The 15,483-nt window shown below is 36.4% G+C and overlaps 1 protein-coding gene across 1 annotated transcript in view; it reads right to left on the bottom strand.

The window, feature by feature from the left end:
* Positions 1 to 8,368: 8,368 nt before the first annotated feature.
* CDH9 (cadherin 9) overlaps positions 8,369 to 15,483 on the bottom strand; it is a 97,657-nt gene continuing 90,542 nt past the window's right edge. Inside the window, exons 10-12 of the mRNA XM_005423856.3 lie at positions 12,332 to 12,449; positions 11,995 to 12,246; positions 8,369 to 9,272 (exon numbers count right to left, since the gene is read on the bottom strand). Coding sequence (XP_005423913.2) covers positions 8,785 to 9,272; positions 11,995 to 12,246; positions 12,332 to 12,449 — 858 coding nt within the window. The 3' untranslated portion in view covers positions 8,369 to 8,784. The remainder of the gene's footprint in view (positions 9,273 to 11,994; positions 12,247 to 12,331; positions 12,450 to 15,483) is intronic.

Here is a 15,483-nt window from a genome sequence, read left to right as displayed (position 1 = left end):
TATATTGTCTGCTAGCAGTCACAAAATATAAAATACTCTTCTAGAAGAAATTGTACTTGAAATTATTTTGAAGTTACTACACAGAATCCTTAAGAACCCTACAAGCTAGTTTAAAAAATAGGTGTTTTGTTTAATTATTAAGATCTTTAATACAAATTATATAAATTTCTTTATGATTGATGGTTGAAAGAGGTTTGAAAACAACTGCTGTTGATACAATGATAAACAATACCAATTCACAAATTTAGCCTTTTCTAGTTTCGTGGTTATCCCTATTGCTAAAACCAAGAGCCTAATGCAGACATATAAACAGATTTCCGGTTAGCGAATTTCTATTCTTTGCCACTGACCATATTTCTGACAGTCCACTCTTGGTCCTTTGATCAGTTCATTTGTATTCTGTTACACTTGCTTTTAAAATATGCCCAAAATGTTTTTGATTTTTTGTTCTCAAATTTTCATTTTCTTTCATCTTCCCACAGATCTATCCTTTTCCATGCTATCATTCTGATAAACGTCTCTCTTTTATGACATATTCTGATGTTTCCCAAAGCGTTTCTTGAAATCTGTGACCCACAGCAATTAGTAAAAAAACTCATATATAAATAGTCCTTTTTTGTCTTGTTCCTTCTCCAAGTATGACTATTGTATGAAAGTAAAAAAAATTCAGGAAAAAAGATGGACAAAGAAATGTGCAGTAAGCCCTAAAGACTGCAGAAATATGCCCTTATGCGAAGGGATTCATGATTCTAAAAGCATGTCTGGCTTCATTAGAACAGCTAATATAGCTGGATAAAAGATGCTACCTCTTCAGGCTTTCGCTCTATTGCAAATGTATAAATGTATGAATCAGATTGCATCACCAGTAGAAACGTGCTTGTATCGATGATGTAATGAAAATCTAATTTTTGTTTTATTTTTAAGGGCTTTTCATAAAATCTAGAGAAAGACCTTTAACACATGGGGTTTTTACCTCTAAAAATTAGAGTGTTCATAACACCTTGCCATGAGTTTAATGTTCGTAAGTACAGCAACACGTCAATGACTTGGGAAGAAAAATGCAGTGGGTGAAATCTGGCCCTTACTGTTATTGCTGTGCAAAAGCTGGCTGTAAAACAGCGCAGGGTTGGCTGAACATCAGTGACAACAAATATTCTGGCACTGTTGTGCAGGATGGCTGAAGGCACTCATCCATGGCACAGAAGAAAACACACTGGCATTGCTTTGGAAAAGATCAAACTTCCTCTTTGGTCAGTAAGTTGCAGATGGCAGCATATGTGTTAGCAGGTGGGGAAGCTGTTTACTCTCTTTGGCTCTTACTCTGGTTCCCGATGGATGTTGCTGTGCTGCCTGGTGCCCATTCTGTATCCTAATTTGAGCATTAGTTGAAACAAAGCCCTTCATTTACACAGTGGATGGGGTTGAAAAGCCTCTTCATGTCTTGCTTTCTCTCTGCATCCCTGCCGAGTGCTGTTCAGGCTTTTTCCTAAAGATTTGTCATTAAATTACAAATCTGAAATTGCTGGAGAAATTTTTTTCCAGCAATCAGAAGATAATATCTCATCAAGAAATCAAATGAAAAGGCATGGAAGCAGTCCTTAGGAATAAAACCCAATCAGTTCTGAAGGAGTGGAGACCAGCTGGTGTTGGGTACTAAAACCTGATATTCTTCTACTGTACCACTGTAATCTGCTTTAAGTGAGAGATTAAGGACAGAGCTACTTCTTTTTCAAATGTGAACATATCCTGCAGTCTTTAGGGTTTGCTGCACATTTCTCTATCTATCCTTTTTTTTTCTTTGTACCTGGAATTAAAAGCCTCTTTTATTCACTTTCCTGCACAAAACAAGCCCAGAAAAGCAACCGAATTTTTCCTCTTGAAACTGTCTTGGATTTGTCTCCAAAACACATACTTGTCCAAAGAGCAACTTAGTTTGGAAATAATCCTTGATTCACAGTCATATGGAAGGTTTACTTCTTTTAAGATGTCTCAAATTTGTGGGGCAGTGAAATCAAATTACTGCTTTTATCAGTGGAGGTACATAAACTAAGGTCTCCTATATTATTAGCTCTCCTCAAGGCAGTATGGCCTGTGGAGAGAAGAACGGGTTTTTTCTTGTCTTCAGTATTGTCCTGCTGGGTGTTTTGGGGGGAACTGGTGCACAAATAAGAGCTTTTCCTACCTGTGAAACAGTGATAATGACACTGACCTTCTTTGTAAGAAAGCTTTAAAAACTAGGGATAAAAGCTTTATATAAGAAGTAAGTATTATTATCGTCACCCCTAGCAACTAGCAGCCTGCTTCTTGACAGCTGAAAGAGCAAGTCTCAAGTGACAAAAATCCCAGACCTAAATTTCTTCTCACTGTTTTAACTCATGAAAATCTTACACCCCTTTTTCAACTACTATGTGCCAAAAATCTACTTACATTATTAAGTGGCTGGGGTGGTCATTCTGCCTCCAGCAGCTAGAGGGAAGGGAAGACTGTAATGATCCTGGACAGGTTTTGGGATCCTGTGTTCCTCCAAAGGTATCCTTGCAGTGCTTAAACAGATCGTAAACTGTTTCTAGTCTGGGCTAAATGTCTACCCATAACTCCACTAATAAAATGAAGGACAGACTATAAGCAGTGAAAAATGTTATTATTTTACTCCCACTAAAATAAAGATCTGTGTTTTTGCAGGCATACTTTGTACAGCCTGTCATTCCCCTGTGAGAAGTGATGGGAGAAATGCTTGCCATGCTGATTCTAAAAGCAAATGCCTTTAAAATTACAGAGTTCATTCGAAGCTTGATAAAGGTATATTAATATATGTGTTATGACAGGAGCTGTGTCAAATTCCATGATAAAATGAACAAATCAGGAATGTGCTCATATTTTAAGTTAGAAGACTGTTATGGAAATGTATTTCCTTCTAAAACAGTGCACAAGAAAAAGACTTTGGAGTTGTGACAAGACACTGTCACTTTTTCGGCTCTTACTGGTGATGTGAAATTTTTCTAAAAAGTATTCTAATGAGTTTTTCTGGAGCGGGAGAAAGGTTCCTTGCTTTGAATGGGGGTGATGGGGGGTGAGTAGTAAAAGGAAAGAAGCGCATGTTCCTGGATTTCCTGTGCTGCAGGGTGCCCTGTGACAGCCGGTAGGTTGATTCCAAGCAAAGGCACTCACTTCCCCTGTAGAAATAACGTCAACATGATTTCCTTGGAACACAAGACGTTGATATTCACAGCATTCTTTTCTGCATTTAGTTCCTGTGAGATTTTAATGAAGATGAAAACTCCTAAATCTGGAAGAGATTTTTAAGTAGAGTTCAGGCCAGATCTCTTCTCATTTGAATTTTGATTCATGAACTGAAATGGAACCAAAATGTAAAATATATCTGCTAACAAAAGGATACTAAAACAGCATAAATCAATCTGTGACATCAGATTATTTTATATCCTCCAGTTTGCACTTAGTTGAATGTGTCTTGTGTTCTGCTATGGATTTTTTCCTTTTAGATTGGCATCTCTCTTTGATGAGGTGTGATACCTAAGTTGCTGTTGGTAAACCTTTTAGATGATAAAGTGGGGATTTTTTTCGAACATGTGTATACATATGCATTCATAGATGCATATAGAACAAAAAAATCAGGTGCCTATAAAATATAGGGTATTTGCCTATATTTTTATTTGTATTTGCATGCCTCTTCTTGAAAACTTCTTCCAGAATTCCTCTATTTCCCATTTATCTTCTCATGACAGAAGCAAAAAATGTGATATCCCCATTCTGGTTTTTTATATGTTTGTTTCTGAAACTTCTTGTTTGTCTACAAAATCAGTTGCAAAACCTAAAATATAACAATACTCCAATATGGCATGACCCAGACACTAATGTGCACTGTCTGTCTGCTTAGCACAAGTGAGAAATGAAGTGTAAATGTAATTTTAAAATATGACTTTCACTGTAAATTAGACCACTAGTAGTTGAAATGCCTTTGGTAGAACAAAAGGCGTTCGTGTCTGTTGTCATCAATGCATAAGAAATATGCCAATGGAAGTTGCATATACTTCTTTTTGTTCTCTGTATGATTATTCTGTTCTAAAGACAGTCAAATGATGAAAGAACCACAGATTTTAGGCATTTTATGTATGACGGTGGTTGCGTTTAGGCTACTTAACCTGGCATAATGAGGAGCCTGTTTTGGCATTTCACTGAAAAATGTAACCCTCTTTGGGAGATCATCTTCAGCATTATTTCCTACTAAGACTACTTGTGAGAGCAAGCTTGTAAGTTTATGACAATAGCACAAAAGGCAGTTTAAGTGAAAAAAGAAACAGAAAATACATAGATATTACAAAAAAGACCTCCATCAAACTGGAATGGCTTTATGTTTGTTTGGTTTTTTTTCCCTTGGAACATTCACTTGACATTTTTCTGTATTCATTTTTACTCCTTTTTCTAAGCTTATTTGTTCTTAACCCTGGAGAGAGCCCATTCAAAATCGATTTAAGTCTGTTCAGAATGATTACTAAATCTAACAGTATTTCCTTGGGAGTTGCTAAATTTATCTTGGTCCTTAGCAATCACAAGTAAGTTTTCTGCTAGAGATTGAGTTAGTCTTGTAAATTCTAAGTTTTCCCAACTGCTGCTTCTCCTTAGCAGTGAACCACAACAGAGTGGTTCTGAGTGGCAGAAAAGAGATCCTTGGTGAGATTGGTACCATAAAAATTACTTTTCTCGTTTCTCTTGAGCCTCTTCTAAGGTCCCAAAGCCTTGAACTCCCCAGTGAGAGATGTCTGACATATTAGTCAGTTCCACAGATCCAGAACTTTGGTCAACAAGCACAGTTGACTTCACAGAGGATGAAGAGGTGCACAAATATGAAATCTCCAGCACTTCAGAGCCTCAGTTCTCTCACAGGGGAAGGAAAATCTACAGAAGGATCCCTGAAAGGAATTCTGACCTTTCGTCTCTCACTTTGCTTTTTGATGTTCAACCAGTATGGCATATCCCACTGTCAATCAGTGCTTGTGCCCATTATTGGACCTATATTATTTGCCTATCCAGCTGAATCCTGCTCTCTATTGGTTATTTTTTTCTTGTACCTTCTCTAAATTGTACTTATCAATGTCACTCATTTTGAAATACCAAGGAAGCTAACAACTTAATCAGCACCTTTTTTTATGGGACAACACCAAGGCATTTTCTGTGTCAGTTAACTCCTTCCACCATATTAGGGTAGGAGTATCCATGCTGCATCCAGGTGTAACGTGGACTTGGTGGTCAGAGACAGAGAGGACACACACTCAATGGTCCTTGTGACAAACAGCCTCAAGTTTATTCCCTCAGCTCCTTTTATAGGAGCTCCAGTTTCCTTCACTTGCACATGCAATTGGTTGAGGTCTTAGCATCACCCAGCTCTTTGGTCAGTGATTCATCTGCTTTAGAGCTGAATGATATTGGCTGAGGGTCCCTGTGTAGATTTGAATCCAACCTATCCTTACCTACCCAGGGACTGCAATGCTACATCCAGGTTTTCCAAATATGGACCTGTAAAACCAGCAATAACCATCAAATTCTGAGGCCTCTCAAAACCTTCTTTTCCTCCTCTGTGTCTTTGGGAATCAACTTTGTTAATTACTTTTATGCGTTGTAAGAATGCTTGAAATTCCCAATAGTTTTGTAAAATTACTTGTTTTACTATATCAACTACATGAATTTCTGTGATCTGTAAATCAATGTAGGTAATTTCTAAAACACATATTGCTTAAAGAATTACAGGGTTCTTGGACTCACCAGTGAGTTAACAGGAGAGCATGGGAAGGTTTCATTCTGAAAACAAAGACTCTGTCTCTCTCTTTAGTGGCTATGACTCAGGAAATAGAAAACCTAGGGTGAGAGAAGGGGAGGGAAATACCTTTTTTGGTTGATTTTCTGGACTTTCTGCTCTTCCAAATTACCGCAGTGGTACTGTGACATGGTGATACTGAGCACATGTCTCTATGAGAGCATTCTGTGAGGTGACTTCTATTATACTTCTTTCTGCTTTCTGTTACTGAAGAAAAAGAACCTAAAAAAACCAAAAAAAACCCCAACCAAACAAACAAAAAGCAAACCCACAAAACCTAAAACAAATTAAAAATACCACAAAACAAACAAACAAACAAAAAAACAGCACCAAAAAAAACCCCAAGCCTCCAAAATACAGAAATAAACTTGTTTCTATGTGGAATATATAATTTTTAAGATATTTTTTTGTCTTCAAGGAAGAAGAATTTCTCACACCCTGTTCCTGTTATCCTGCCTTTGCTAGTAGCCTCTTTGAAATCACACTGGTATCCTTTGATGTGTCCTGCTCCAAGTCTTGACAACTTAAAAAGTCAACTCCAGGGGTATATACTTTGCCTGTATCTGTTCGTGCTTGAGGATAGATTTTCATTTCTCTCTCCCCTGTCATTTTACTTCACTGTGTGATATTCAGGCTTCTGATGACAATTTACAAGATTTCTGAAAGTTGTCCTTTACTGATGAAGTTTGATGTACAACTTCTATAAGTCAGAAAAGTTTATTGTATATTTTCTTTCTATTTTGGTTTTGTTTGGGTTTCACTCCTCCCCTATCCCCCAGTAATTTCTCTTCAGGGACAGGGGTTTTTATTCTCCTTTTGCTTTTTCCTCTATCCCATCTTGAGGTAACATCTTAAAGTTATGGAAATTGAATTCAAAGATTAATGCATTCCTGTGTACTTTCACTTTCCCAGCAACAAGTTGAGAACATAGACTCCATAATGCTTTTGTTTTCACCCCCAAAAAGACACAAAACAGAAATATTCATTCCTATGTCTTCAAGTTATACACTAATGCCCTGTATCTGCATCACATCCATGCAAATAACTGCCACATGTTTGCAGGTTATTTTGACATTTCTGTGACACTAAAGTTTTTTTGTTTTCAACAGTGTCACAGACCTGATGCGCATCTCACAGCAAGCTGTCCAGGTGCTTGTTTGGAGCCACAATCACACAGACATTCCTTCCCCCCAAAAAAGGAGTTCAGTGCAAAGAAACTTGAGATACATCCTTGGGGCTGGCAGAAGAGTATGGCAGAAGGACTAAATGAAGAATAATAAAGAAATATTTTTTGATAAATAATCTGAAAGTCAACATAGTAGAAAGATAATTAGGAGTGTTTTCTTATGTCTCACTGAAGGGTCTCTGAGGCTGAATCCTCTTTATTATTTTTGTGGTAAGACATAAGTGCTTTAATAGTCCACCTAACATTGTCAATGTGTATCTTAGGTTTCATTATAAAAAGACATGAAAAATGTCTAATTAATATAGAGAAAACCTTGAAACATTATTATTTTGTAGGTGGTTTTTTTTTTAACATCTGCAGGTGATGATTTTCTTTAAAGTCAACATTAAAAATGGAAATGCTATGGATAATGTACTTCCTATATTGTCAAAACTGTTTCTCCTTTTCCATAAATTTGTGGTTTTATATTCTCCTTTTTTTTAAAAAATGTGGATAAACTTTTCAACTTTGTTAGATCACGTGATCCAATTATATTCCTTTTATTCTGTGTTGTGAAAAAATAAGTGCATTGCAAAAAGCATATCCAGCAAATCTATTTTAAACAAAAATACATAGTTGCTGATTGTCATTAAGGCTGTAGGAAATATGCAAATGTACACACTTCTTTGAAGGACTAAAACATTAACAACTTTAATAAAATATTAGTTAAACTTTGTTTTTATTTCTTGACTCCCTTTTATTTAAAAGAAGCTATCAGTAATGTACCTGATTTTTCTTATTGTCTCAAAGCTCCAAAATAAGATTAGTATATAATAACCTTCGTTTCATTATTGATGCTAGTTTAATTATCCAATTTCTTTGAAGGTATATTAAGAATTGTTTTCACATCTGCCAGAATAAACTTTAATAGTTCCTTAGATCCCTAGGCATCTATCTGTTCAGTCCTCTCAGTGGTCATCTGTTCATGTAAGAAGGTATGTATGAGTGAGCTTCACCGTGAAACTGTATTATTATGCCATGTAGCAATACACATTGCAAGTCAGAGTGCATTTATTTATAATCACCTTTTCAAAATAGTTCTTTCTGTCATCTACACTGCATTCCCATTACAGAGCCCTCTCTCTATACCATTCTTGCACAGTACATTGCAACCACTAATCTAAGAAGATGCATTCAAAAATGAAGTATTGCACAATACAAAGTTTCCTTTGTTCAGAAAGATTGGACAGTCCTTTATGATTGACAAACTACATGAGTAAGTAGTCTTTTTATAAATTCTAATTTATTTAATAAAAATACAAAAATATAAATATACATATATAAAAATATCAGGATGAATCAACACACAGACATTTTTAACTCAATAAATATGGCAGTAATATTAATCTTTTTAAAGTATATTTTAGAGATTAAGTTACAATGCAGATGCACACTATCCAACATAGTAGGAAAGGTAAAGCAAAGCAATTTAAAAATATGGAGTTTCCATGTAATTATCAAAGGCGCAAAAAGCCTTTTATTGTCTTTTCATTCCCTATAAAACCCTTTCATCATAGGTTTCTAGGCATAGAAGGTTGGTTGTAGTGTTTTTTAAAATCTCAATCATTCATATTCATTCACGTTGACTTATTGATTAAGCAAACCCTTACTAAGACAACACCTATTTTTTGTAAATATTTTATTCTCAAGTAAGAGAGTAGGCCACTTTATTTATCTAGGAACATAGACATGAATTCCACTAACACTGACCAGGTCACAGATTACTTTCTCAGTCTCGATCACTGTCCTCTCCACCATACATATCTGCTAGTTTTTTAAACCGAGGTCCCCAGTCACTGAGGTAATCATAGTCTTGGTTGCCTTCTGTGGTAAGTGATTCCAGGGAGCTTAGTGAATTTGCTATGGAATCATTTCCTTCATAGGCATATGTCGCTAATGAATCATAAGGAGGGGCAGCTGGGTCTGAATCATTTTCCTTTAACCTTCTATGAATAAAATCTTGAACATCGATGTTTTCCCAAAGAGGTGCAGTCCGCCTTATCTGAAATATTGTTTCTGGGATAACATCTCTTCTCATCTTACTTTCCTCCCTTGCTTCTGGATTTCTCAGTGTGCCAATGTCAAAAGCCTGTGTGTCTTCTTCCCCACCTCCTTCATCATTGTAGGTCACAATATTGTCCCGAACATCATCTTTTGAGATAATCAAGGGTTCTTTCTTCCTCTGTCTCTTGAGAGCCGTAAACAAGACAACTAATACTAAAAGGGAAAAAAAAAAGTGAATGAAGGAATAGATTGTTAGAAAGCAAATAAATAAGGCAAAATTTTACCTCATCTTTTGACCTGGAAAGGTTTTAAGGCTGGAATGGGATTTTTAGTAGGAATGTAATGATAAAATCTATCTCCAAGTTAATAAGGGAAAGTATTAATAATTTGATAGCAATCAAAAACTTATTCTTTTTTAAACCTATGGGAGAAATGATAAAAATATTTTATATTTTAAATAAATTTGCAACTAAGCTGAAGTTGAAAAGTAAACAATGCCATACAATATTATCCTACTAAGGTTTAATTTTGATTTTAACTTTCTAAGTACCACCTTTAGGCAGTCACTAAGGGTCCTTTCATCAAATGTAGTTGAATCTCTTGGCAAAAGGTATTCACACTCTTGAAAGCTAGTGATTTAGGTATTCCCAAGTGTCTAATTCACTTTTGAATATGGGATCTACAGGTCCCTCTGAAAATATGAACCTGAGGACCTTAAGCTATCAATATAATTGACAAAACTACTTTTGCTTCAAAGCCTGCAAGAATTGAAATCCAGTCTTTGTTACTAAATGTTTCTTTTGAAAAAAACATGATCCCCTTAGTTTATGAAGTGCTAGTTAAATAATTCTTCTGAAGAGGTAAGGATTGATACAAAAAATGAAGCTCTCTAAGGGGAGATAAAAAAATGAAGTTAGGATTTTTTAAATACATTCTGGTGTCTAAATGCTATTGATTTCAGTAGCAATTCAATGCTTAAGTGCATGTAAAAATCTGACTCTCTCTCCAGTAGCTGGAGTAAATAAAAGAGGCCAGAAAGACCATCTGTCAATGAGACATAACAGTGATTGCTGAACCATAAATTACAACAGTGCTGAATGGTTTAGTGGAGTCCTAGGAGCTAAGTTTTTACTCTGAATCATCTGAGTATTGGTGAATAAAAACTAAGATTTGACATGCTGTAGGTAGGGAGAGGGAAACAGAAATCTTCCGCATGCCATGATATTATGTTGTGAATCTAAAATTAATAGATATATGTTCCATTCAGTATTCTTTGGGTTTTCTTCCTTGTACCTGTACAGAGGCTCTTCTTTTCATAATGCTAGATTAGAAACTACACAGAATTCCATGTAGGAGAAAACACTACAGAATTCCATGTAGGAGAAAAGGGCAGGTCACTGAGAGGTTATTATATAAAGCGTCTTTCATAGCCTGGTACTTAGTACGTATCACATATGTTGGGCATGTTGACACCAGTTTACTATTATAACACACAACCCCGTTGAAATATTAAATAAGATGCTGAGTGTCACGCTAGCTGTAAACTAAAACTTCTGTTTAGGTACTCCACAGTCGCATGTTTCTTTGACATCATATATGTCAGCAGTGCTAAGCAGAGCAGGGCCTCTAACCCTGGGGTTGAGACACGAAGTGGTCAAACTTGTTCTGCACAGCAATGGTCCTTGATCCTCTTCTGAGTCTCATATTCTATTGCTGTGGCACATTTTACTTCGATAAGTTCAAAGTTTAGTACAGATTTGTTCAATCTGTACTCAAGCATTGCAGCCAATCAGAGCAATGTTTTCATTCTGAGCTAGTAATGGTGTGCATTTCATGCTCCTTTTTTCCCTGTTCTTGTCGGGGCATGCAGGATGACTTTAAAGATGGAGAGCTTGTTGACATGATGATAAGAACTATGCAAGGTGAAGAGCTAGGTCTGGCAGAGTTTGAACCATAATTTTCTCCTGAGAATGGTGCCTTTCATGTTCTGCCTCTCAGCAGACTATCAGCAAATTCCCTGACTATGCCAGGGCAACATCCTGGGGAATCCAAGGGGGCTGATGCTGAAACCAGGCCAGCAGCAGTTCCTGAATCTAAGCAGTTTATCAGTTTGCTAGAGCTCAAGTATTCTTCCTCCCTTAAGCACAGTACAGATACATTCTATAGATATTGCCCTTCTTCTAATACCTATAGCAAATATTAGGAGGATCACAGAGTTATCTTGAATCTAGGGTAAAAACTGGAAAAAGAAAAATATATCCCCTTATATAAACTAACACCAGTAGCTTCCCCCTGACCCCTTGGCAAGCTATGTTTGCTAGGACAGGTGGAAAAGGAAAGAGGTTTTTTGCAGAGTTTTACTGGAAAGTAGAGGTGATGACACTTGTAAAACACGCAAGTTGAAATTTTTATATTCTTAACACCAGATAATGAGCTAACATTTATTCTACTTCCTTCATATGTAACCACATCTTTCTAATGCTTCTACCTTCCAAACACTCATCTGACTTCTGTTCTTATACTTATTTAATCAGCAGTTCTCACTATCACTTGCAAGAAATTTAATATTTCCTACGCTTTTGAGCTAAATATTTTCTGTACAGGAAAAATCCAAATCTTTCACATTAAATAGCTAATATAATTCATAACATTGTTGCAAAACTTAGCACAGCTTCAGAAATATGATTTTAAAATTCTGGATCTAAATGAAGATCTGATTATGGTATGAACATTACTCGAATGAGCATGGTAACTAAAACTGACCCTATATTTTCAATTGTATTTAATACAAATAGCACAGTCTCACTCTTCTCTACACAATCTTTTAAAGAGTAATGATGATATTTTTCTGCAGGGTCATTTTTAAGAATATCAGGACTCTCGAAGTGACTAGATCTTTGTCTGATCAAGTAAACATCTCGTCAGAGGTACCTACTTAGCAGGATAATGATGCAGAGGAGAATGGCCACCAGTGCCCCCGTGCTGAGGCCGGCAGGGAGCAGCAAGGCCTCGGCGCTGCAGGACTGCATGTTCCCCCGGCTGTCACAGGCACACACCCGGATGGTCAGCGTGCCCGTGCTGCTCTGGATTGGGTAGTCGTTGTCAAATATAATGATGGGCAGAAGATAGGTACTCGTCTTACTACGGCTATATCCATTTCTTCTGGTCATAATTCCAGCTGTGTTATCTAGAATGGAAACGCAGAATCAATAAGGTTTCTGAATTAAGTTTTATGTGATATTGGGGAGGGAGATGTTAGAGTCAGCAGTTACCTTTGTTGTCTACAACAGAGAAGTTTGGATGAACAGCAAATTCTGGCACCAACTCAAAGAAAAATTTGTGTCCTCGAGGAGGCTGATCTTTGTCAATTGCACTCACAGTCTGTATGAGCTATAAAGAAAAGAGTATTTCATGCTATTTTAGAAATCTTGTGTTTCAATTCTCTGTTTTCATGTCCCATAAAAATCCAATGACTCTCTATCTGAAGACAAAAACTGATGTCCTAAGCCAAATGTTTCCCACATAAATACAGTAGAGGTTACAGCAAACAAATTACTTTATGGTTTAAACACATAACAAAGGATGAAAAAGAGTCCAGTCCTCACTGCAGAACAGACATGTGCTTTGATTTGTACTCAGTATCTTGCAGTGATACAGAAACATTTGCCCTTCTGAATAAGCCATAAACCTCCTGTGGCTTCATGTAGCAATGACAGAGAGTGCTGTGTAAACCAGTTGTTAAGTGGGTCTAATTCTCAATCCACCTCATCTGCTCCTGGTGATAAATTGGTGTACTGCACTGGCAGGATTCTCAATTCTCCTGGGGTAATAAAAAGAGAAGCTTTACTCCCTCCTAAATTGAAACCTCTGGCTGTGGATCTTAATAGCTGCCCTAACAAGGCCACTCAAGCCCAGCTGGGAAGGAGTGATAATAGTGCCAGAATAGGGTCAGAGTAGAGTGGGCTGAAAAAAGAGAGGCTTCAGTAGTACCTCTGGATTGCATAAGCTTTCCTGTTGCATCAAAACGTGCAAATGTGTGTACTCACATTTATGTAGACACACATAAATGCTAAAATTTGACTATTTTTTTAAGCTATCTTCTGCTGGACTGACAGAGAGGCTAAAGGAAACAGCGGCAGAACTGAGGAAGGAAAGTTACATGGGATCAACTGTGGTTTATGAATTGACTTGCAACATTTAACACCATACCACACTATGAGCACTGTGAGCCACAATAACTCCAGAAAGCTCTGTGAGTGGCTGTTCTGTCATTTGCCCTTCCTGATGGGTCTCACAATAGAGAGTAACCCATAGTCCACCTTGGTTTGCAAGGACAGGTTTGCATTCAATCACAGCATGGCAAAACTGGTAGCATGAGAATAGGAGTGAGTCTCAACTGAGGATGCTATAACTCAGTACAGGTTCATTTCTATGGCACTTAAAGGCAGAATGAGTTCAGCAGCCAGACATTTTTCTTTCAAAGCCAAGAGAGAGACAATGACTGTCTTGAGATTTCAGGTGTTTCCAGTGTTCAGGATGTCTTGAAATCCCACAGATATCAAAGCCACTGGTTATCAAAGACTTTGTTTTTCTTTTATTTCCAAAGGAGGGGCAGCTTGACTTCTTTCAGAAATACAGTAATCGAAAAGTAGCACTAATATGATCTGTAAACTTTATGCCAATCAAATTAGGAATTCCTTTTTCATATATACTGTCTCGCAACATTGATCTTAATGGGACTTGAAGATACAGTTAAATTTTTGAAGGTATGTAGCGTCTCACAGAATGAATCATTATATTAAAGTGGTTTTTTGCTGTTATCATTCAGAAACTTGCTACTGCTAGTGCTGTACTGCACCACGGATATTTGACCCATTTTTTCTAGTTAACTTTGGATAATTTGATTGCAGTTAATAATATTGAATTATAATTTTAAAAACCCCAAAGCAAAAAAATCCAAAACACAACACAGAAACAGTTGAGGGGTCTGTGTTCAGCTCATTCACTTTCCAACAGCTCCTTCTAAAAAAAGCACAAAATATTGTTTATAATTTCTTTTTATTTTTGAGGTATATTGAGGAACTTGAATGGTAATTTGTAAATATAAGCCTTGCACAAAAGGATGTGACTATGCTCAAAGCAGGATAATGCACTTTTCATAAGTGTAATTGGAGTAATAACTACATATACTACATATACCACTTTGACTTTTAAAGCATTTAATGTTCACTGATCTTTTGATTTTTTAAAATAATTTTTAGCTGTTTCACAAGATTAATCAAATCCTTGTTTATGGTGAGGTATCCTCTTCAGAGTGTTTCTACATTGCAGTTTATGTCAATAACTTTCTAATGTTCAATTGCTTTTGTCTTTCCTGTAATCTGCCTCTGAGAGTGTTAGTACAGAAGGTAAGACTGGGATTGGGTTTAATTATAGTTTTCCACAATTTAAAAATACTGCTAAAAAACCACCCAAAATATTTTGACTGGGCTAAGACATCAAATTTAAATGAGAAAATTTTCCTTTCAGATTAGCACAAGTTTGAAAATACAGAAGAAATAGAAAAGTTCCAGGGAGAAGAGAGAATTAGAGTAAGTGACAACATTTGTGTGGTTTACAATTACTTGCTGAAACACTCCAGGAGAAAATATCCTGTTGCAATAACTCTCAGAAAGTGCAGGTGAGTTTCTCAGGTCTTTTTGAGATGCAATCATTTGGTGTTTGTAAGATTTGAATCCCTTCATGTGCAAATCACATGGAGAAATACAATTGTACCAGGCACAGAGGAACCTAATTACAACAAATAATTATTGTTGAGGGTAAGGCTGAAGAAGGAAAAAACCCAACCTCATTACCTGATCTAACTATTGGCAACATGAATTGAGAACCAGCTGTTTGTCTAGCAGAAAAAAATGGGAGATTAAAAGAACAATGAGAAACCATGATTGCAGGTGAATTGTTCCAAATGATGAACAGGTGAAAGGAAATTAGAACTCTTATCTTATTAAGGATTTTTCTTTTTCAGTTATACAGCTGTAAATAAAAGACAATGATGTCAATGATAATCACCACAGAAATGAAAGTGGTCTGGCTATTTTTAAGTGTCTCATTTATATGAGGAAAATCTAGTACTTTTTTGTGTACATTTTGTGATTTCATTTTGGAAATATATTCACCCATTTTGATGCACTTATGGACATTGAGGTATGATCACTCTCCATCAGGACTTGAGAGCAAGGTCTGTGGTGCTGTAAGATTTATGACGGAAGAGTTATTTCAGGAAAATTACTTTTACTCAAATATATTTCAAGCAGATCAAGCTTAGAGAAAATAAAACCTTTCTTATTATTTTCTTTCTTTCATACCTGCCCACGTGAATGAGCACATTTTAGAAAATACAGCACTATTGTCACTATTTTGAAGG

The sequence above is a fragment of the Geospiza fortis genome, unplaced genomic scaffold (genome assembly GCF_000277835.1).
Source record: "Geospiza fortis unplaced genomic scaffold, GeoFor_1.0 scaffold58, whole genome shotgun sequence".
Classification (NCBI taxonomy): Eukaryota; Metazoa; Chordata; class Aves; order Passeriformes; family Thraupidae; genus Geospiza; species Geospiza fortis.
Note: the sequence above shows the minus strand (reverse complement) of the source record. Positions and strands in the feature narration are given on the sequence as shown.